This window comes from Cricetulus griseus, chromosome 4 (genome assembly GCF_003668045.3).
Source record: "Cricetulus griseus strain 17A/GY chromosome 4, alternate assembly CriGri-PICRH-1.0, whole genome shotgun sequence".
NCBI lineage: Eukaryota > Metazoa > Chordata > Mammalia > Rodentia > Cricetidae > Cricetulus > Cricetulus griseus.
In genome coordinates, this window is record NC_048597.1 from 53842525 (window position 1) to 53865512 (window position 22988).

A 22988-nucleotide genomic window follows, 5' to 3' on the forward strand; every position below is an offset into this window, starting at 1 on the left:
AGAGAATCCCTGTCTCAAACAACAACAAAACCAAGCAAATGAAAGGGCCCTGAATATATCAAACAACGGAGACTTAAACTACAGTAAAAAAATAAGAAAGTATGTCTCAATATTCTTGATAGTGTGCTGCATTCCTAAACTATTACCAACATTTAAGTGACAAAATAATAATTAGAAAGTGCACTGAGTTCAAGCAGAAAACACACTCTTTGGTGGAGTCTTGGTTCTGTCTTTCTGCGTAGGCTTTAAACACTGTCTTTTTTGGGTTTCTATTGCTGAGATAAAACATGACCAAAGCAACCTGGGGAGGAAAGGATTTATTCCACCTTACACTTCCAGGAAAGAGTCCTCCAGCACCAAGGAAGTCAGGGCAGGAGCTGAAACAGGGGCCATGGGGTGCTACTTAATGGCTTGCTCAGCCTGCTTTTGTATACCCTAGGACCACCAGGCAAGGGTTGTAACACCCACAATGGGCTAGGCCCTTCCACATCAATCATTAATCAAGAAAATGCCCTCAGAGCCCAGTCTTATGAAGACATTTTCTCAACTGAGGTTTCCTCTTCTCAGATGACCCTAGCTTGTGTCAAGTTGACATAAAAATGAACAGGACAAGTGCCATGACAGCTCAGTCTCTCATTAAGGTGACTTCTCCAATACCTATGGTGGTGAAACACAGCACTCCTAAAAAATGTTGGGGCTGGGTGTTGGCACACACCTTTAATCCTAGCACTTGGGAGGCAGAGGCAGGTGGATCTCTGTGCGTTCGAGACCAGTCTGGTCTACAAGAGCTAGTTCCAGGACAGCCTCCAAAGCCACAGAGAAACCCTATCTCGAAAAAACAAAAACAAAAACAACAACAACAACAACAAAAACTGTTGGGTTACTATTAGGAGCTCCTGGGTCTATTATTAGATTAAAACAACAACATCAACAAAAGGGTTTTGTTTTGTTTTGTTTTAGACAGGGTTTCCTGGCTGTCCTGGAACTCCCTCTTTAGACCAGGATGGCCTCAAACTCAGAACCACCCGTGTGCCAATCTCTGCTAAGATTAAAGGCATGTGCCACCATGCCCAGTTCCAAAACAGTCCTTAAACCTATCCCAGTGAATGAGTTCAATAGTCATTACTCCATTTTAAAACTGCTGTACACATAATGAAGTCATCCATATTTTTACAGTTTTAACAACAACAACAATAACAACAGCAACAAAACACTAAAGAAAAACTGGTAGAATCTTACAAAGCAGAGACGGCTTCTGCGAATCTACCAAGAAATCCAATACCCTCCCTCTCCCCAAAATTAAAAACCCACGATTAAATTTCTTAGTTTCATAAGATATTTCCACATTCTTTGTTCCCATCCTCACATCACGGGTAAGCGTCTACAGCCCAGAGTTTAAATGAGCTGACGTTGACAGCTCACCACCAGGCTCTGAATGCCTCAGCTCAGGAATGTTCCTTCTGTCACCCTTAGTGTCACTATCTCACTCTAGTTATTTTCCATTCACAGGTCATAATATAGAAAAACCAATTATACATGATTTCACAATGAACTTACATCTGAATAAAACAATTAATGTTGGTCAAGAGCAATAAAACCGGAACTCTGAAAATAACAGGATTGTTAACTATCATTAATATACAGAGTTTAAATTCTCTTTTTTTCCTCGGGAAAATGACCCAGAGGTACAGAAACAGAAGGGGTCATTAAGTATCTATCTACTGAGTAAACACTTAATTCTATTTTCTACTTTTTAATCACATAAATTCTGAGGTGCCACTATGTCTCACCAGGAAGCACCCCTCGTTTAATCATTTCCAAAACACCTGCTTCCATTTCCACACATCCTCACAGCTAGGCCACAAAGTCCAACAGGTCTGAACTAATCTTCCAGTTATTGCTTTTGTAGATTCTATATCCTGGTGACTTAATGAGGCTCCTGACTCTCCAGAGCCAGCCTCAATCACAATGTGAAATAGAATCTACCCAGAAAACATTCTTGAGGGACGAAATCCCTTTATTACATGCTGATTCTTCACAGTCTCAATTTTTAGAATAGAACGCTTATCAATAACTCCAAGAGATAAGGGCAATGTTTCTCACAACTTCCCTCTCTTCCCAGGGTAGCAGAGACAAAGTGTTGAGACGTGCTTAGCTGAGTCGATGGCTTTAATGGGTAACTACAAGCGTGTGACTAATTCTGTCACACGCAAAAGTCAGGTGAGTGTCACAATAATAGTTTCAGGCCACCTGCAAGACAACCAGGTATTTTCCAATTATATCAGTACATTTACCAGTTTATTTGTCAATATATAAAAAATTGCATATTTAACAGAGAATTAATCTCCTTTATGGAAGAAAAGATTAAGTAGATGGAGATCTTAAACAGAGGTTGTAAGCAAAAACTTATAAACCTAGTAGAAGGCTGAAGAGAGCTAGAAATTTCTTATCAAAATCGACAGATGTTACATTTGGTTAACTAGATGACCCAGAACATTTGACAAGGGTAAAGCCAGGGGTTTAAGTCAAAATGTCCTTTAAAGGGTGCTAAAGAGTAAGGGAGTATAATATTCCACTATTTATTACATATTCAGGACTATGTCAGCAGTTCAGAGAAGGAAGTGAAGAACACAGCCAATGTTGCTGAAGGACCGAGACACAGTTTTATGAAATACCAGTCCAAACCGTACATAAAAGGATGCTGGCTAGGGATGTATGTGTTTAAGGGGCAGAGGTTTCACAGCCAAGGCTAAATCTGAGCCAGCCCCAAGTAGAACGTCTTAGGCAAAACTTAAGGGGTCTGAGCAAAGGTCAAAGGTGGGGGAGAACATGTTCTGCCCAGCAGTCAATGAGGAGACCAGATGGCAGCTCATGTAGACAAAGTGTTTGGGCTAGGGCGCTGGGGAGGGACGTAAATGCTATCCAGACACATTTTCAAGTCATTCAATGTGTATGAACACAATTAGTATGTTTTAGTATTTAATATTAAACATGACTTGAAGAGTACATTTTTCATAAGAAATTATTTTAGAACTAGAGGAGACAGTGCCAGAAGAATGGGATAATTATAGAAGCAATGCTAGACTCAAGAGATTCCCCTGCTTTGGCGCTTTTGAGGATCTGTGAGGTCAAAACTATCTTCACAATATTATTAAATTGTTACTTGCCTATTTCACTGTGTTGATACTTGTACTGTGTATAGGCAACAGTGAATAAAACTGCCAGCATCAAGACAGTGCAGTTAGAATACACTAGTAGTATTGTATTTTTTTTTTTTTTTTGAGATTTATCTTCATTTTATGTGCATGTGTGCTATACCGGTATCTATGTCTGTGAACCACAGGGTATGCCTGATTCTCAAGGAGGCAAGAAGAGGGCATCAGATTCCCTGGAGCTAGAGTTACAGGTGGTTGCTAAGTGCCATGTGGGGGCTGGGATTCAAGCATGGGTCCTCTGGATTAGCAGCCAGTACTTTTAACTGCTGAACTCTCTCTCCAGCTCCAATTATTATATTGTTTTAAAGGTGTAATTGGTGTACACCAAACAGCATGTATTTAAAGCATTTGATTAATGAACTTGATCTACTTGCATTCTTGAGACTCCGTCAAGATAATCATCAAGATGACAAACATTCTGACCACGCCCAAAACTTCCCCAGTGTCCCCTCATGATTCACGTCTCGCCACAAACCACACTCTCTGAGAACCACTGACCTGCTTTGTCACTATAAATTAGTTCCTAAGTTCTAGGATTTTACGGAAGTTAAACTACATGAAACATTTCTTTTGCATGCTAATATCAATTAAAGACAAACACAGTAAAAGGTCACTAATATGAAAAAAAACCTGACCGATATAAAATGAGGAAAAGAGCAAACAGTGTCCCTCTCCATACAACAGATAAAACAAATGTACAGAAATCAATAAGGATGTGACACTTGAACCCCAGTCTGACTTAAAGGAGACGGACAAGGTACTCTACCCAACAAAATAGTGCATAACAGCCAAGTTTGCGTGGAACATTCATCAACCATACTTTGGGCTATGAAACAAAGTTACATACATTTAAAAGGACAGAAATAATGCCAAATATGGTTTCTGACCACAATGGAACCAAATCAAGAACAAAAAGATGGTTAGAAAAACCACCAACTATTATAAACCAAATGTTATAAAATAAGCAACAAATCAAAGGATACGTCACAAGATAAGTTAGCAAATATTCTGGATTGAATGAAAGTGATACTGGAAACGGTACTTTAGATAGATGACTTTGGAAGCTGAGGATCAAAAATTTCTCCTATAAAAATGATGTGGTGGCCACAAATGTGACTTCAAAAAATGAAAATGCATCAAGCACACTGTAGCATACCAACAATGTGGAAGAGCTACATAATTCAGTAACCCAACATTTCCAAATAGCCAATGACCGACATTACATGAGCTCCATTGTGTACGTTGGGCAGGGGATTTTATTATAGGAACACAAAGAGTTCTTTGATTGTCTATACTGCAACTAATGAACTTTTAAGAAAATAGCCCACCAGGCAGTAGTGGTGCATGCTTTTAATCCCAGAACTTTGGAGACAAGAGGCAGGTGGTTATCTGTGAGTTCTGGGCCAGCCTGGTCTACAGAATGAGCTCCAGAACAGCCAGGACTGCTACACAGAGAAACCCTGTCTTGAAAAAACAAAAATACAAAACAAAGAAAATAGCCCTTACCAAGTTTGGTGTGACATTCTAAAGAATTCCACAACTGTCTGAAAAGATTGTTACATACTTCCCTTTTCTCAGCTGCATGTGCTGAGACAAGATTTTCTTCATCTCTTAACAGACCAACAAACTGCAAGAGCTATGCTTGCAGATAGGAGAATCCAACTGTGTCCTGGAACCAGGCAGTAAGATGACTTGCAGAAAATGTAAAGCAACCCATTCTTCTAATCATATTACATTTCAAAGTATATTCTCTTAGAATATCATTTTGTTAACATATAATGGGCTTATTATGTTATCTATTTTTTTGTTTTACTTTTTGGTTTCTTGAGATAGGGTCATATGGAATCCAGACAGGATGGAGCTGAAGCTATACTTGATCTCCTGGTTAAATACTTACAGATTATCTCATGCCAATATACAAAGGCTTGGAACAATAACAAGCATGATTTAGTAACCAAGCTAATTGAATTTCTAAAAGCAAAACCTTAGGTACCTATGATATACAAAGAGTTGGTACCCAGAAAACTGTCAGATGAGAATGTTACAATATTAACAGTCTTGACTGTTCATAAGAGAACTCACTACTACAACATGAACTGACACGAACTCATTGGGCTAAAATTACCAGATTTTAAAAGGGTGCACTGAGAACTCTAGTAATGGCCATGCCATATGTACACCCAGGGGTGCCTGTGCCTGGGATGGGACAGACAACTAACCAAGTTTGGTTCATGCAACTATGGCAGCAGGAGCCAGACTCAGCATGGCTGGACATACTTCACCTAACTAGATAAGACCTCTTCTGAGCAAAGGTTTACACAACCTCTCTGTGCCTTGTTTTCCTTAAAACAGATAATTGTGAAATCATAGTGTTCCTGTGAGAATCCTAAATGTAAGGCACTCAGAGGGGCCAAGGGCATGTGAGCACTTGGTAAATACCACTATTGCACAAGATTTTTCTGAAATGGGGTGGGAGAAGGTGGAAGTACAATCTATAGAGTATTGAGGGGGTGTGGGGAAGACCAAAGTATTCTAAAAGCTTGTTATGAAACCTATGAGTTCCAGGGTTAAAGATCCATAATGTGATCTAAAATTGTAAGAACCCTTACCTACCTCAGAAGATGACTGTGGATGGTATGGAGATTTGCGAGCATTTACTGAACATTTTCAAAATCAACACACTGATTTCATGGCCACAAGAATACAGAAGCTCGCCGGGTGTTGGTGGTGCACGCCTTTAATCCCGGCACATGGGAGGCAGAGGCAGGTGGATCTCTGTGAGTTAGAGGCCAGCCTGGTCTCCAGAGTGAGTGCCAGGATAGGCTCCACAGAGAAACACTGTCTTGGGGAAAAAAAAAAAAAAAAAAAAAAAAAGAATACAGAAGCTCAGCCAGTCCGTGGTGGTGCATGCTTTTAATCTCCTCTTTTTGTAAAAAAACATCTTTTTAACTTTTTCAAAGATTAATAAAGGAAAGTCTCAAAGTATTTGTAGATACAGTAACTCTGTGAATACCTTGACTCACAGGTTGAACGGGGACAGTGAGAGCCAAAGAGCATCACACACAGGAGAGGGGTCACAGCAGGAGTGGTCATGGGGGGACAGGGACATCACACACAGGAGAGGGGTCACAGCAGGAGTGGTCATGGGGGGAAAGGGACATCACACACAGGAGAGGGGTCACAGCAGGAGTGGTCATGGGGGGACAGGGACATCACACACAGGAGAGGGCTCATAGCAGGAGTGGTCATGGGAGGGACAGGGACATCACACACAGGAGAGGGGTCACAGCAGGAGTGGTCATGGGGACAGGGACATCACACACAGGAGAGGTGTCACAGCTGGAATGGTCATGGGGAGGACAGGGACATCACACACAGGAGAGGGGTCACAGCAGGAGTGGTCATGGGGACAGGGACATCACACACAGGAGAGGTGTCACAGCAGGAGTGGTCATGGGGACAGGGACATCACACACAGGAGAGGTGTCACAGCAGGAGTGGTCATGGGGACAGGGACATCACACACAGGAGAGGAGTCACAGCTGGAGTGGTCATGGGGAGGACAGGGACATTACACACAGGAGAGGGGTCACAGCAGGAGTGGTCATGGGGGGACAGGGACATCACACACAGGAGAGGGCTCATAGCAGGAGTGGTCATGGGAGGGACAGGGACATCACACACAGGAGAGGGGTCACAGCAGGAGTGGTCATGGGGACAGGGACATCACACACAGGAGAGGGGTCACAGCAGGAGTGGTCATGGGGACAGGGACATCACACACAGGAGAGGGCTCACAGCAGGAGTGGTCATGGGGGGGACAGGGACATCACACACAGGAGAGGGGTCACAGCAGGAGTGGTCATGGGGACAGGGACATCACACACAGGAGAGGGGTCACAGCAGGAGTGGTCATGGGGGGGACAGGGACATCACACACAGGAGAGGGGTCACAGCAGGAGTGGTCATGGGGAAGACAGGGACATCTCACACAGGAGAGGGGTCACAGCAGGAGTGGTCATGGGGACAGGGACATCTCACACAGGAGAGGGGTCACAGCAGGAGTGGTCATGGGGGGACAGGGACATCACACACAGGAGAGGGGTCACAGCAGGAGTGGTCATGGGGAGGGCAGGCAGGGATGGGGGTGGGGAGTGGAGGGTTGTGGCAGGGAGTAGCCAGACTAAAGGGGAAATACTCTCCTCCCTAGATCATTAGTAATGATTATGGACTCTGGAGTTAAAGCCTGTTAGGTTGGCAAGGCAGCCATATAAACAAGCTCCCGGGGAACACTCCCTCCTGCCCCACACCTAAGGCAGAGAAGGGAGTTTGTGAAATCCCCCACAAAACAAACTGGCAGTCTGAGATAGAATATGCTAAGGAGAAAAGGACATTGTGGTAGCCTACAAGCCCTGTCATCAGTTAGGTCAACACACAGCACAGAACTTCCACATTCTTCCGTCCACAGGTATTACTACACTTCATCAACACAAGGAGCCCAGAACTCTCTGCCTCAGGCCACAAGCCACCCGAGGAAACCACAGCCTGAGACTGAAGGTAGAGGAAGCCTGGTCAACGTCTGCAGAGAGAGCCTCTTCCATCTCTACCTCCCTGCTGACAGAACAAGGACTTCTGTGCAGGCCAAGGGGAAATAAAGTTTTACACACAGTCTATGCTTCTAGTACAATCTAAATGTTACAGGTATGGTTTAAAGGTGGAAGGGTGTGGAGGAAGTGCCTCTCATCCGAGAAAGCCTCTCTGGAGCAGGTCTTTGGCTTCCGTGGGTCAAACAGTCATGTCTCACTTAACTACTTATATAAGAGAAAGGCAGTTAAGGAAAAAGGGACCTGCGGAATTGTAATTTAGGATCGCTCTCAGGAGCAAATGCTTACCAAGGCTACAAAGACTGCATAACTCACCTGGAAAACATTTGTCTTGTCTTCAAACAGATTGACAAAATATTTATAGTCAGCATAAGCCCAGAATTTGGAATGGTCATAATCTTTAAATGGTCCAGAGACACTAGACTGGTCACAGTTCCAGGTCAGAAACTCCTCAAGTGTAGCATCCACGTAACTACATGCAGTTTCAAACTGAGGAACTGAAACACAAGCGAATACAACTTGAAATGTTTAACAAGCACATCATTTAAATACTTTTTTTTAAAAGGTAAATATTGACCAACATATTGTTTACCAATATTTAAAAGTGAATTTTGTAATTGTTTATATAAAAATTGACATCATTCACAATAAAATAAAAAGATTGGTTTTGTTCTTAAGATTAATGATGCTGCCAGGCAATGGTGGCGCACGCCTTTAGTCCCAGTACTAGGGAGGCAGAGGTAGGCAGATCTCTGTGAGTTTAAGGCCAGTCTGGTCTACAGAGTGAGTTCTAGGACAGGATCCAAAGCAATACAGAGAAACCCTGTCTTGAAGAACAACAAACAAACAAACAAAGTAAGTACCACTGGAGAGAGCCTGCAGCATTGGGGTCACTGGGAATTTTTAAGTGTAAAGTGATCCTATGCTCAAAAAGCTTGAGAGTAAAATGAAAATTTAAACTGAAAAAAAAAATTTACGGTGCTAGGCAGTGGGGTGGTGCACACCTGTAATCCCAGCACTTGGAAGGCAGAGGCAGGTGGATCTCTGAGTTTGAGACCAGCCTTGTCTACATAGTGAGTTCCAGGACAGCTAAGGCTACACAGAGAAACTGTCTCAAAAAACCAAAAACCAAACCAAATAAATAAATAAATGGCAGGCAGGCAATAAATGGCTTTTGAAAAATTTCTACTTTGCACTTCATGTTTACAAACAGAGCTTAGAGTCATTAGCTGGACAATATCAATTAAATGTTGGCTCACTCGTTTATTAACTCAAGTTGCTTCAGAATCATTTACTAAGCACATAATTTTTGATAAGCATGGTGCTTAGATTTATAGGGACACAATAGAAACAGATAACGGTCTTGAGCTTAGAATACAATTTGATAAAGCCAAATATGTTTGTAATGCTTGCACTGAAGAGGGTGAGGTGTGAAGACACTGAGTTCAAGGCCAGCCTAGGCTAAGGAGCAGGACCCTCTGCTATGGCTTCAATGTGAAATGTCCCCTACAGGTGAAAGTCTTCGAATTCTTTGTCCCCAGTGGGTGAACTGCTTATGAGAGCAATAGAAAACAAACTCGAACACTGTTTTAGAAGACGTTATTGTGGTGGTCTGGATAAAAATGGCCCCCATATGCCCATAGGGAGTGGCACTATTTGGAGGCATGGCCTTGTTAGGAGTAGGTGTGGCCTTGTTGGAGGAAGTGTGTCACTGGGGGTGGGCTCTGAGGTTTCAGAAGTTCAAGCCAGGCCTAGCGGCTCCTCATCTCTTCCTGCTGCCTGCTGATCCAGAGGTAGAACTCTCAGCTATTGCTCCAGCACCATGTTTGCCTGGGTGCCACCAAGCTTCCTGTCATGATAATAATGGACTGAACCTCTGAACTACAAGCCAGCCACAATTAAATGCCTTCCTTTATAAGAGCTGCCATGGTCATGGTGTCTCTTCACAGAATAGACACCTAACTATGACAGTTGTGAAACCTTTTGGACATGGGGTCTAGTGGCAGATGTATGGCTAAAAGGACAAGGCTAGAAGATTACACATCCAGCCTCGTTCCAGTCTAAGTTGTCTGCTTCATGATCCACTGATAAATAATAAGCCATGTGGTAAGCACCTACCACCGCAGACTAAGCCAATCCAGCTGCTATGCTTCTCCCATCAAAAAGCGCTCCACCCTTCTCCTGCTTTTTTTGAAACATGGTTTCTACATCGCCCTGGCTGTCCTAAAGGTATGTGCCTTTATGCCCAGGCGCAGTGTACCCCTTTAAACCAGGAGCCAAAATCAAGTTCTGCTCCCTTAAGCTCTGTAGTCAAGTACTTCATCACAGCAGGGTGAGAATAATACATCCAATCTCAAAAACTAAAAGCAAACCCAGTCTAGACAAAGATGAAGCTTTAACTAGACTGACATAGGACCTGCAGACCCATGTAATTAAGTACAGAACACTGTGCCACAGACACTTTGAAAAAGAAAAGCAGCACAGCTGACAGTAACCAGTGGTGCCCTGAGGGAAAGTCTACAATCTGTGCAGGCTGGCTTGTTCTTGAGTCTGATGCCAAGAAGGAAGAAAATCTTCTGCAAGTTGAGGAGTGTTTTAGATGAACATGGGGAAATTAATAGTTAAGAAGTCTAATCATGAGCTCCTTTGCAAAGTATGAAACCCTTTCAGGATTGGGGGGGGGGGTGGCAGCACAGAGCCTGACACACAGAACGTGTTCAGTAAATGTCAGGCACTATTATTATTCCTTTCTACTCGGTCCAGTGTTGACCTGGAACCTTTTCAAATTTAAAGGAGTCAACAGAGGGATGGATAGTCAAGCTCTTCTTTCAAAAGCTTCTATCTTTTCCCTTCTTCCTCACCCAATCATCTTTTGTCCTTTCTCTTACTTTTCTTGACACTACCAAACCACAGAGACGGGCCAGAGGCAGGACGATGTCATCTAATCCCTCTACCTCATCAACTTGTTACCTTTGAGAAACGGGAAAACTTTAGCAGGCCATGTTGATCTAAACGGCAAAAATCTATATACTTAAAAGCATTTCGATTTTGAGAACTTTTGAAGCATTTTAGGACTAGTGTCTGGCAAGCAGTAAACCACTGATAATACAAACTCTTAATAATAGTGGCATCCTCAAGAATTTATCATAAAACCAAGAGTAAATAGAATTAATTTTAACAAAAATGTATGTGGCAAGACAGTTTTCATGATTCTGAGAAGGGAGCCATTTCTGAGCCTGACAGCAAACTCTATGGAAAGTGCATGAGTGTTCCCATCACAGAATTCAACCCAACTGACTAATGGGATGCTAAAGCCCTTGACTGAGCAACTTGGCCTTGGGGTGGAATGAACAGGACACTTCAGTGGTGGCATTTACCACCAGCAAGTCTGCATTGCAGTCTTCAATACTTGGCCTCATTATTGGACTTCACTTCCTGTCACAGCAAATACTGCATGTTAAAAATGAAAAGCTAAAAATGTAAAAACTACATTTGAGAAATGTTACTGCCAGGGGAAAATGAAGATGAATAGAATGAATGGAAATGACAGATCTTTTCATTTACATAATAATTTCAAAATAGAATTTTTTTTTGCTCTGTACGAGGAGCAGCAACACTGAGTGGTGTTCTGAGTTGATTGGTAACAGTCCCCTCTGGTAGCACGCTTGCTTTCCTTGGTTTGCTTTATGCAGTGGGATTATTCCTTTCTAACTTCACCATTCTGTTCTTTTCTTTAATGTGGAAGCAGCCAAGACAGTTCCACCCCCAGCCACTTGCTGCCAAGTATTGGACAAGAAACAGTTGCCTTAGTCCAAGATTTCACAGAAAAATACAAAGTGAGCTTGCTTTTAAGTCTAAAACAAAGGGTTTTAAGGGTATACATTTGCCCAGCAGAAAAGCAGCTATTCTTCCATTTTAGGATTTCATCACTTTACAAACTACAAAGAATGAATGGACAGTGACCCTGCATAGGGCTTCTGGACACTCTGCTCCTTTCCACTGATGTTTGGCACTGTTTCTAAAATGGTTGGTAACTGTTGCCGGCTGAAGTACAGTGCAACCAGTGAGGCCTCATCTCCACAAATGAATCTGACTAAAAATGGGTTTAAAGACCTACATGCTATTTACCAGCTGCGTCCTAAAATAAACTCAGGATGGCACTGTGTTTTTGTTTTTGAGACAGAGTTTCACTGTGTAGGCCAGGCTGGCCGCCAATTCAGAGATCAGGTTACCTCCGCCTCCCAAATGCTGGGAGCAAAGGTGTGTGCTAGCATGCCTGGCTTAAAAAAATAAAAAAAATAAAAAATAAAAAAAAATAAAAAAGAGATGTAAAAAAATATGCTGTAATTAGATAATCATAATATATTAAACATTTCAAAGAGCTAGTAGAAAGGATTCTGGACAATTTCACCACAAAGAACTGACAGACATTCAGAGTGATAAATATGCCCACCTAATTTAAACATTAGCAATGTCTACATAATTTGAGCATAACACTCCGTTAAACTCTATGTAAAACTTTTATGGTTTCTGGGTATTAGTAAAAAATAAAAATAGTGCCAATTACTTTTAAAAACCAGTTACTAATACTACTGTTTCAAGCATCCCAGAAAAAATATTCTAAACAAGACCTAAGACAGATATAAGAAATAACATCTATACAAAAGAAACAAAAGTATAATTATTTATAAAATTATATGCCTGTCTTTCTGTAAGACCTACAGGAACAAACACCTACCTACACTAAAAAGCAGTGGATACAAAGTCAACATAGAGAAATAAATAGCTTTTATCTATGTACTAACCAAAAAAAAAACCATAAATTAGACTAGTTAGAGACCCTGTCTCAACTCCCCCATTATATACATATTGACTATATATAGTGGGTAAAAATATTTTCTTCACACTAGCTGTAATGAATGGTAACTACAAACTTTTCTTGCTGACAGACTTGGTAAAGATAACATGGTTTTTTTTTTTTGTAGAAAGATACAATTTTACAACAATGTAAACAAAGAGGCTGGGCAGTGGTGGCCACACCTTTAATCCCAGTACTCAGGAGCCAGAGGCAGGAGGATCTATGTCAGTTTGAGGCCATCTTAGTTAGCCAGGGCTAAACAAAAAACCCTGCCTCAAAACAACAAAATGCAAAAAAGAAAAAATAAAGAAATCCATCTGGGGTGTGTATGTATGTGTCTATCTGTCGGTCTGTTGGTCTGTCGGTCTGTCTGTGTGGTGTCTGCACATGACTATATTTCTACATGATCCCACAGAAATCTTGGCAACTCACAGAAATGTATTTGCCTCTGTCTCACATCAGAAAGGTTTCTTTAAGGTGAACATTCTATGTAACTACAGAGTCCATTTGAATGAACAAAATTCAAAAAGACATTGAAGAAGAAAAGACTAATGGAAGATCAGAGTAGACTAGTGGTTACCAGAAGCTGGGGAGAGCAGGGAGGACCGACAGACAGGGAAAGGATGGTCACGGAAGTAAGCTGCAGTTACAAAGGAGACATTCTGGTGTCCTAGCACACAAAAGGAAAACAATGCACCATGTATTTCAAAAGAACTAGAGGAAAGGATATTGAATATATTCTTCAACTATGAAGAAACCATCAGTTATTTCTTCAGTATATAATGTATACATATACAGAAATATATGCTACATAAAATATATACAATTTGTCAGTTAAAAATATAAATATATCTGATATGATGATGTATGCCTGTAATCCCTGAAGAGGCTGTGGCAGGATTACTGAAAGTTTAAGTGAACTACAGAGTGAGATGGCATCTCAAAAACAAACAAAAAACAAAGAAGAATTGATTAGGTTTTCTGAGATGTACTTTCAAATACTAAAATATGTATCAGTGCTAAGATAGTGTTTTCCTAGCCCCAAAGTTGACAGTTTAAGACATAGCCTGCAAACTGATGCTAGAAGACACAAGAACATACAGCAACACACTTAAGGATGGTGCCCAAGCCAGCCCACCTAAAAATGATTATCTAGTTAGTGATGATAGAGCCACACCTCCCAACTTCATTATTTGGAAAAACTGCAGCGAGCACCATCATGAAGCTCCGAGAGGAGAGTACCAGTCTGTTTTAAGAGAAGAAACCTCTAAAATGAAACAAATGAGAACGAGTGTTAGTAGAGCACTGGCTGATTTGATCATAAAGAAGCAGCTGTGCCACAAAACAAATGCAAAGGATAAACCGGGAAACAGCATAAGATAAAGAATCCTCTTTAAAAGGTGGATAGACAAAAACAAACCTCTGAGGCTCCAACAGAAACTGTCACAGGACAATTATTAGGAAAAAACAGGAATTAACTACTAAATACGAATTTATGTTCAACGTCACCAGCAAAAATGCTAATTACAATAATGACATACCACGATTTCACCTACCAGATCTTTTACAAGATAAATGTGTTTGGTTTTGAAAGCCACAGCCACGGAAGCCATTTCTTGCAAATCTACTGCCTACATATCAAAAGCCTTTCACTTAGTCACTCCACAATCACAAGTCTAACATGCTGAACAGGGATGAGGTAGGCCCTCCCCGCACAGCAGAAGGACCCCTCAGGGGGAGGAAATTTTAATCAGGTAATTACTTGCTCAACCAACAACTTGATTATAACCATTTGAGGTGTCATTAGGAAAAACAAAGTGTGCTGGAATGATTTGATAGCCACACACCTGACTGGGGGGAGCGGGGAGAGGAGAAAAAATAACATTTAACTTTCAAGGAAGAATTAGCTCCTTAAAGCCAAGAAAGAGAGCTGGGAAAAGAGCTACAAAGGTGTGAAGAGAGGGAGATACAAAGGCCCTGAGGTAGGAAGAAGCAAATCCCTGAAACAGAGACTAAGACAGAAAACCTGTGTTCAGCTGGGTCGTCAGTGCCACAACACACATCTCAGTCTTCAGCCCCAAAGTGAGAAGCAGGCAAAGAGTTTCGAGCGCATACATAACATCGGACTTTTTTTTTAAATGTATCTATTGTTATTTATTATGTATTCATTATTATTATGATGGTGTATTTATTATTATTATTATTATTAAAGACAGAGTCCCATTATGTAGCCCTGACCTGCAACCCAAATGTAGACCAGGCTGATTTTGAACTCAGGGATCACCTGCCTCTGCCTCCTGAGTGCTGGGATTAAAGGTGTGTCCCACCTTGCTTAGCTGGGTTTTTTTGTTTGTTTGTTTTAATAAACTGTCTCTGGGTACAGTCTGAGGAATGGCCTGGGAAGTGAGAAAGGGAATGAGTAGAGTAACTGGGAACAAGGCAACTGCAATTCTGGGAGTGACACTGAAGGGCGATGCCAACTAGAGGGCAGCCACTGAGACAGAGCAGCAGGTGGCTGCCAGATATTTAGCATGCAAGTCACAAGACCCCAGAGTGACTCAGCTCCTGGTACAAGGAGCTTCGAAGATAATGAGCACTGTGGCTGATAATGTACCCAGTGACCTCTTTCTAGGAACCCATCCTAGAGGAATAATCAGATGCTTGGACAAACGTATACATTTAAAATTTGCAAGCAATTTAAAGGCAGCTCATTTCCCCCTGTTCAGTACAGACTGAACCTGGGGCCTAACACATGATAGGAGAGTATCTAGCTACATCTCCAACCTTTTTTTTTTTTTCCTTTGAGGGGGGTGTAATCAATCTAAACATAGCAAGTAGGGAAAAATCTTAAATAAACTATGATATTGTCATATAATGGAATATTAGGGAGCTATTTAAACGTCCCATTTAATGTCATGAGTTCCTCTGAATATGCTTACAGAGAAAAAAGCAGTCTGTGAAAATCAACACAATCTTAATTTTAAATACAATCTGTTTGGTCAGGTTGGAGAGATGGCTCAGTGGTTAAGAGCACTGGCTGCTCTTCCAGAGGACCTGGGTATGATTCCCAGCCCCCACACCGCAGCTCACAATGGTTTATAACTCTACTTCCAGGGAATCTGATGTTCTGCCTGCCATGGGCATCAGGCACACGTGTGATACATAGACACACATGAAGGCAAGATTTAAAAAAATGCAGACACACACACATAGGATTTACTCAAGGAGGTGAAGGCAAGAGGATCACGAGTTCAAGGCCAGCCTGTGCTACATATTTGCTTATGGTGGTACCACCTTGCATGGTGGTACACACCTATAATCCCAACACTTTGGAGGCGGACACAAATGGATCTCTGTGTGAGTTCAAGGCCAGCCTGATCTACGGAATGAACTGCAGGACAGCCTGAGTAACATACTAAGACATCTTTAAATTTCTGTGGCCTTTCTACTTTTTCCTGTTATTTTTTTACACAGACACCATACTTTCACTTTAAAATTATTTTTCTTAAAGTGATATTTGTTGGATACCAACTATGTAGGCATTATTCTAAATGCACTGTGCATATGAGCTTATTTTTTTTCTGAGACAGGGTCTCACAATGTAGACCTGGCTGGCCTAGAAATCACAGAGATCTACCTCATAAGTGCTGGGAGTAAAGGCATGCACCACTATACCTGGAAAAAAATCATTTAGTTTAGAAAATATTTCTACCATACATAAAAGTTAATTGACCTTCCCAGGGTCACACAGTAAGCTAAAATCTGAACAATTCTTTTTTTTTTTTTTAAGATTTTATTTATTATGTACATTCTGCTTCCATGTATATCTACACACCAGGAGAGGGCACCAGATCTCATCATGGATGGTTGTAAGTCATCATGTGGTTGCTGGGAATTGAACTCAGGACCTCTGGAAGAACAGCCGGTGCTCTTAACCTCTGAGCCATCTCTCCAGCCCTGAACAATTCTTTTATGTCATAATCCTATGCTGTCTGAGGGGACATATATACTCAAGAGACATGTCTTTAAAAAATTATTTTATTTATTTGTGTGTGTAGGTCAGGGGGTGACTTTTTTCCTTCCATCATTATATTCCCAGGGACAGAACTCAGGGGACAGGCAATGCTTTACTCCTGAGCTATTTACATCGTCCCAAAGAAATAATTTTTAAAAGGAGCAAAGTATCAGGATAACCTGCTGAGTGAGAGAAAACCTTTCTAAGTTATACATCTCACAAGGGCCTACTCTCTAGACTATATAAAGAACGCTTTCAACTCAACAACTAAAACCTCCATTAGAAAACAAGCAAAAAGATGTGAAGACACATTGCTATTGGCTAATGCAATCACAAAAAGACACCTGACATCATTAGTCATTAGAACAAGGCCAATCAGAACCACAATGGAGTATGACCTCACACACACACCCCAGCATGGGTGCAACTGAGAAGAGAGGGGAGGTACAAGGTGGGAAGTGTTTGCAAGGAAGGTGGAAAATCTGGAACCTTCGCACATAGTGGTAGAAGCTTTGAACAGTTCCACAAAAGGTTAGGAAGCATACCACATGACTTGGTGATCTTACTTTTAGCTCTATATATTCCCGAGGAATGAAAACATAGCTCTACTTCAAAATCTGCACTCAAATGTCCATGGTAATACCCCTTATCTAAATGTCTAGGATCAGGAATGGTTCATTTTTTATTCCTACTTTTTTTTTTTGATTTTGGAATATTTACATATACAGAATAAGCTATCTTGTGGATTGAAGCCAAAGCTACTATGAAATTCATTTCTGGGCTGGAGAAATGGCTCAGCAGTTAAGAGCACTGGCTGTTCTTCCAGAGGACTTGAGTTCAACCACATGGTGGCTCACAGCTGTCTTTAACGAGATCTGGCACCCCCTTCTTGCCTTCAGGCATATATTCAGACAGAACACTGTATACAAAATAAAATTAAAAAAAAAAAAAGAAATTCATTTCTACTTCATATCTTCCTTAGACACATAGGTATACAATTTTAGGCTAAAGGTTATACATATTTGCCTTGTGAGATCAGGTATGGAATGTTTCTGTGGCATTGTGCTGTGGTGCATAAAAATTCAGACCTCCACCCCCGGGGGGTGCGGGGGCGTATGAAGGTGGCAGCTGAGGCAGAAGGCGGTGCGTGAGGCGAGGAGCTCCCGCGCAGAGTGCGGACCAATCCCCAATCCCCGTGTCCTGGGTCCGCGACCATGCTCTTGGAGAGAAGATGAGCCAGGAACACGTGGAGCCCCCAGGAGCTGAGATCAGGATGTTCCGTTCACGAGGGACGTGGAACCTGAAGAACCCATGTTCCTGATGGACCCCTTCGCAATTCACCATCAGCATACGAACCGCATGTTGTCAGGCGGCTTTGGATACAGCCCCTTCCTTAGCATCACATGCCAGCAACCAGGCCTGCCAGCCGCAGGATGCAGGCTGGGGCTGTCACTACTACTTTCGGGATGTTGGGAATGTCTGGTGGCTTCATGGAACCAGACATCTGGGATGATGAATGACATGATTGGAAACATGGAACACATGGCTGCTGGAGGCAACTGCCAGACCTTTTCTTCCTCCACTGTCATGGCCTATTCCAACACTTGGGATGGTGCCCCGAAAGTTTACCAGGAGACATCTTAGTTGCTCTCTGCCCCAGGCGGGATCCGGGAGACAGGGAGGACAGTGGTCTAGAGCAGATGTCCATTGGGCATCACAGGGCTCCCGAAATCACTGCACAGGGGACCAGGAAGAACGACAGGGCTGTATCAACCTGGATGAAAGTGAGGCTGCAGCACTTGATGAGGAATGGCGACAGGAGACATCCCGATTCAGGGAGCAGCGTCCTCTGGAATTACGATGCCATGAGGCTTCTGTGGGTGGGGAACAAAGGGCGGACAGGCCTCCCTGCCTGGCTATCCAGGGACCTGAGGGCTCAGAGTGGTTCTCACACTGCAGAGAGGCTTTTAAAAACTTAAGTATTAACTTGAAAATGTCAAATTGCCACAGCTTATGTGCAGTAACAATCCTAGACCCCTAGGGAGGAGGTGGCAGATTAAGGCACAGAATTCGGGTAAATGGAGCTCAGTGAATGAATGCCAGCCACCAGCAGCAGCGTGGTGTCTGGAGTCTAAGCAGGATGTGAAAATACCACACTTTGTATTTCTCTTCAAGTCAGTAATAGACACTTCAGTGAATGGCGGGTTTGTTTCACAATATCAAAAGGAAAACATGTAATCTGATTTTAAGTTACTGTACCGGTCTAGCATTTCATTTAAAAATAACTGGACAACCAATCTGTGGTTAGACTGAGATACCAAACTACAGTAATTCTTTTTTTTTTTTTTTTTCTTTTTTCCAAGACAGGGTTTCTCTGTGGCTTTGGAGGCTATCCTGGAACTAGCTCTTGCAGACCAGGGTGGTCTCAAACTCACAGAGATCCACTTGCCTCTGCCTCCCAAGCACTGGGATTAAAGGCGTGCGCCACATGGCCGGACAAACTACAGTAATTCTGTTGTCTGTGGCTCTAGACACCAAAAGCAAACTGCAGGACATATCCTATAAGGTCAGGATGAGAGAAAGGAGCTTGGAGCTGCTGGAAGGAAACTGGGAAATGTTCTTGCTCCTCTTAGGCTATAATTAGGTCTTCAAAGACTACTTCTCTGCAATGCACGCCGAGTTTCTACAGGACCAGCTACTCATTCTGAAATGCAAGTTAGAGACCAGACCACAGCTACGGACACCTTAAGATCAGAAACATACCATGTCTGTTCTTTAAAATAATGACAATTTAGAGATAATGATAATCGTTTTATCTGACAACAAGGCAAAAATGTCAAAATTTCAAAGTGTTCTGAAAAGGCAACAAGTACAATCATCTGTTCATACTAAGGAAGGGGAAACAACAGAAAAATAAAAACAGAAGTAGTGCAGAGCAGCATGTACCAGTAGCCTCAGCTACACAGGATGACCTTGGTAGGTGAAGACCAGCTGCTCAACACAGTGAGGCCTTGCTTTTTTGTTTGTTTGGTTTTTTGAGACAGGATTACTCTGTGTAGCCCTGGCTGTCCTGGAACTCACTCTGTAGACCAGGCTGGCCTCAAACTCAGAGAGCTGCCTTCCTCTGCCTTCTTAGTTCGGGGTATTAAAGGCGAGAGCCACCACCGCCTGGTTTGTATTATCTTTTTAAAGGTGGGAGCGGAGGTGTAGTTCGGTATTGCCTCACTTATACATAAACACATAGAACAAACAGCTTTACATACATTTCATGCTTCCACAGTAAAATAAAAGTCAAGTAGACTAAGAAGTAAAAGATAAATTATAGCTGAGACTTAGTGTTATAAATAGCTGGAAGCCATACATGTAGGAATGTGTTCCAGATGAATCATAAGATGGAGGGACTATGACATTGTATTCTTGGATATTATTGTATTATTACACTGTAATTCTATATTATTATAGTACTACTATTTTTCAGTGGAACGGGGCACAAGTAATGCATTAACTTACTTATTGTCTACTATGCTCAATCAGCCATAATAATGTCGGGCAACATGTGGAATACATGAATAAACAGATTTGCATTTTGTGTGGGTGTTTAAACCCAACTGTTTGAAGGGGGGGCACCCTGTATGAGGTCCAACTATTTCCCCATGCTTTCTTGTAAGTTTCCTATTCATATAGCGAGTGGTTAGAGGATTTGCGATTAGACACAAAGGACTGTCTAGAGATGGGGTGGGTACCTCGGAGAGTGTGGGAGTGCCACTGAGGGGGCGGGGCTGCCATAGTGACAGCTTACTACCTGTATCTGTGCTTCTCAGGCCCATTCTGAATCGGATCTGCTTGCCCTGCAGGACCCTGGAAAGGTGTTCCGCAGTCCAGTGTTGTGCGGGCCAATCAAAAACCATGTTACAGAAGATTGCAGGCTGCTGTAAAGACATTATAATTTCTTTTGCTTTCTCTGGTGTGAAAGGTTTGACACATTCACCTAGGGAGAGAGAAGAATAGGGCATTAGATAACAATGGACAGATAACTATTTAGTTATTTCCTATGGTATGAGGAGAGAACGGCTAATGCTGTTTCTGTTCTGGCAAATCCTTCCACGCAATTACACTCCACCTGCACGCCATTTGTCATTGATTAGGTACATATTTAGCCTCAAAGGCCTGAATTCTTGCCTTTTTTTTTTTTTCCTTTTTTTTTTCTGAGACAGTGCTACATACTACAGTCCAGATTAGCCTGGAATTCACAATGTAGCTCAGGCTGGCCTAGAACTCATGAAGATCCTTCCAAATACTTGGATTGCAGGTGTGAGGTACCACATCTGGCTAAGGTAATTCTTTTTTCTTTTTTTCTTTCTTTTTTTTTTTTTCCGAGACAGTGTTTCCCTGTCTAGCTTTAGAACCTGTCCTGGAACTAGTCTTGTAGACCGGGCTGGTCTTGAACTCACAGATTTCTGCTTGCCTCTGCCTCCCAAGTGCTGGGATTAAAGGCATGCGCCACATGGCCCGGCACATAAATCTTTAAGTGATTTTTTTTTTCATATTAAAATTTAAATGTTGGGCTGGAGAGATGGTTGAGAGGTTAAGAGCACTGACTACTCTCCAGAGGTCCTGAGTTCAATTCCCAGCAACCACATGGTGGTTCACAACCATCTGTTATGAGATCTGGTGCTCTCTTCTGGTGTGCAGATATACATGGAAGCAGAATGTTGTATGCATAATAAATAAATAAAATCTAAAAAAATTTAAATGTTGGTAAATATAATTTTCAATGATAACAGTAAAGTTTTAGTTTTTTTTTTTAAAGCTTTCTATCTAATTTAAAAACAATGAAATTTTTGGAATATAACACTTCTTAAATAAAAGGCCAGGTAAAAAATGTTGTTAATAATTACTCTAGAACAGCCAGAGTTTCTGGAATCATCAATGACTGTACTTGCTATATGACATGTTTAATGCCAAAACAAACAAAACAACTATGCTACAGCAGTCAATCAGGAAGTTAGAGGTTGCTTTTCATTGCAGTTCCTACAATAAGAGATACAACTTAGATAGTGTCACACTACTAAAATCCCAGTATTGGGGAGCTGAGGCAAGGGGACCAGGATAACGAGCCCAACCTGGGCTATAGAGTTAAGTTCCAGGATAGCCTGAGTTACATATTGAATTATATATATTCAATACACATGTAAACAGTTAAGAGATACCAAACTATGATGTACTGAGAACTCAGATGTCACAGAATCTGGGCTGGAGATACAGCTCAATTGGTATACTGCCTGCCTAGCATTTCCTTCTATAGCTGTCCCCTACCCCCCAACCATGTATAGTGCACATGATTATAATCCTAGCACTCCAGAGGTAGAAGCAGGAGAGTCAGAAGTTCAAGGCCACCCTTGGCTACATAGAGTATTTGAAGCCAGCTTGGATTGTCTCAAAATTACAGAAATTTAAATTTTGGAAAGGATAGTCTGCTATCTCTCATTTGTTCTATCTATCCTCCCTCTCCACCCACCCACCCACCCATTTCCCCTTTCCCTCTCTCCTTTCATCTCTCTGTCCTTCTCCTTCCTTCCCAGGGCTGTTTACATGGAAGACAACCACTCCACCGAGGAGCTACTGTTCCAGCAGGGAGGTTCTCGTTAATGGCATCCTAATATGGACAGCCAGGACAGCCTCACACTCTGACTCTTAGACATCTATGTATGATTCCCCAAATCTCTCACAAAGAGTCCCAAGTCCTTTGCCACCCAACCTTCTGAGCTAATAAAGAAAGAGGAGGTAGGAAGCTTGGGTAATCTGTGCCTGTCCCACTTCTGTCCTGGAGCTCTCACCATGTCTAGACCTTGAGGTCACAGAGATCACCCTGTAAGGCTCATTTTTAAGACAATGAAAACTTGGCTCCTTATCAGGAAGACCCACACTGTAGAACTTATCTCTACACCCTTGGTGACAGAGGTGAACAGGCTCCCAGCCCTCAGCAGCTAAGACCTAAGAACCCTGACCACTGTAAGGGATGAAATCAGTGTGGGTGTTTAGAGGAAAGGCTGAAGAGCTGAGGCCAGGGGTCAAGTGTCTGTCTTTACCTTCAGCTGGTTGTTTTTGTTTTTGTTTTTGTTTTGTTGGAAGCTTTACATACACAGATCACAGGGTCCCACTCTCCCCTAAGGATAGATGGATGGGTGTGGAAATACTATTGAGAAAATTAATTTTGAGTTAGGTCTTTATCATAAGCAACATTCAATGTTTTAAATGAGCAGAGCTACAGGCAACAGTCAATCTGCTCTTTACAG

The 22988-nt window shown here is 42.0% G+C and overlaps 1 protein-coding gene and 1 pseudogene across 5 annotated transcripts in view; one reads left to right on the forward strand and one right to left on the reverse strand.

Annotated features, from left to right (window-relative positions):
* Hspbap1 (HSPB1 associated protein 1) overlaps positions 1-22988 on the reverse strand; it is a 50861-nt gene that overhangs the window by 16212 nt on the left and 11661 nt on the right. For 3 of the 5 annotated variants that reach the window (XM_035444581.1, XM_035444580.1, XM_027412764.2), the window contains exons 2-3: positions 20495-20680; positions 8135-8316 (exon numbers count right to left, since the gene is read on the reverse strand). In XM_035444581.1, coding sequence (XP_035300472.1) covers positions 8135-8316; positions 20495-20680 — 368 coding nt within the window. The remainder of the gene's footprint in view (positions 1-8134; positions 8317-20494; positions 20681-22988) is intronic. The other 2 variants (XM_035444582.1, XM_035444583.1) reach the window with 2 other exon arrangements.
* LOC103163869 lies at positions 17079-18733 on the forward strand (annotated as a pseudogene).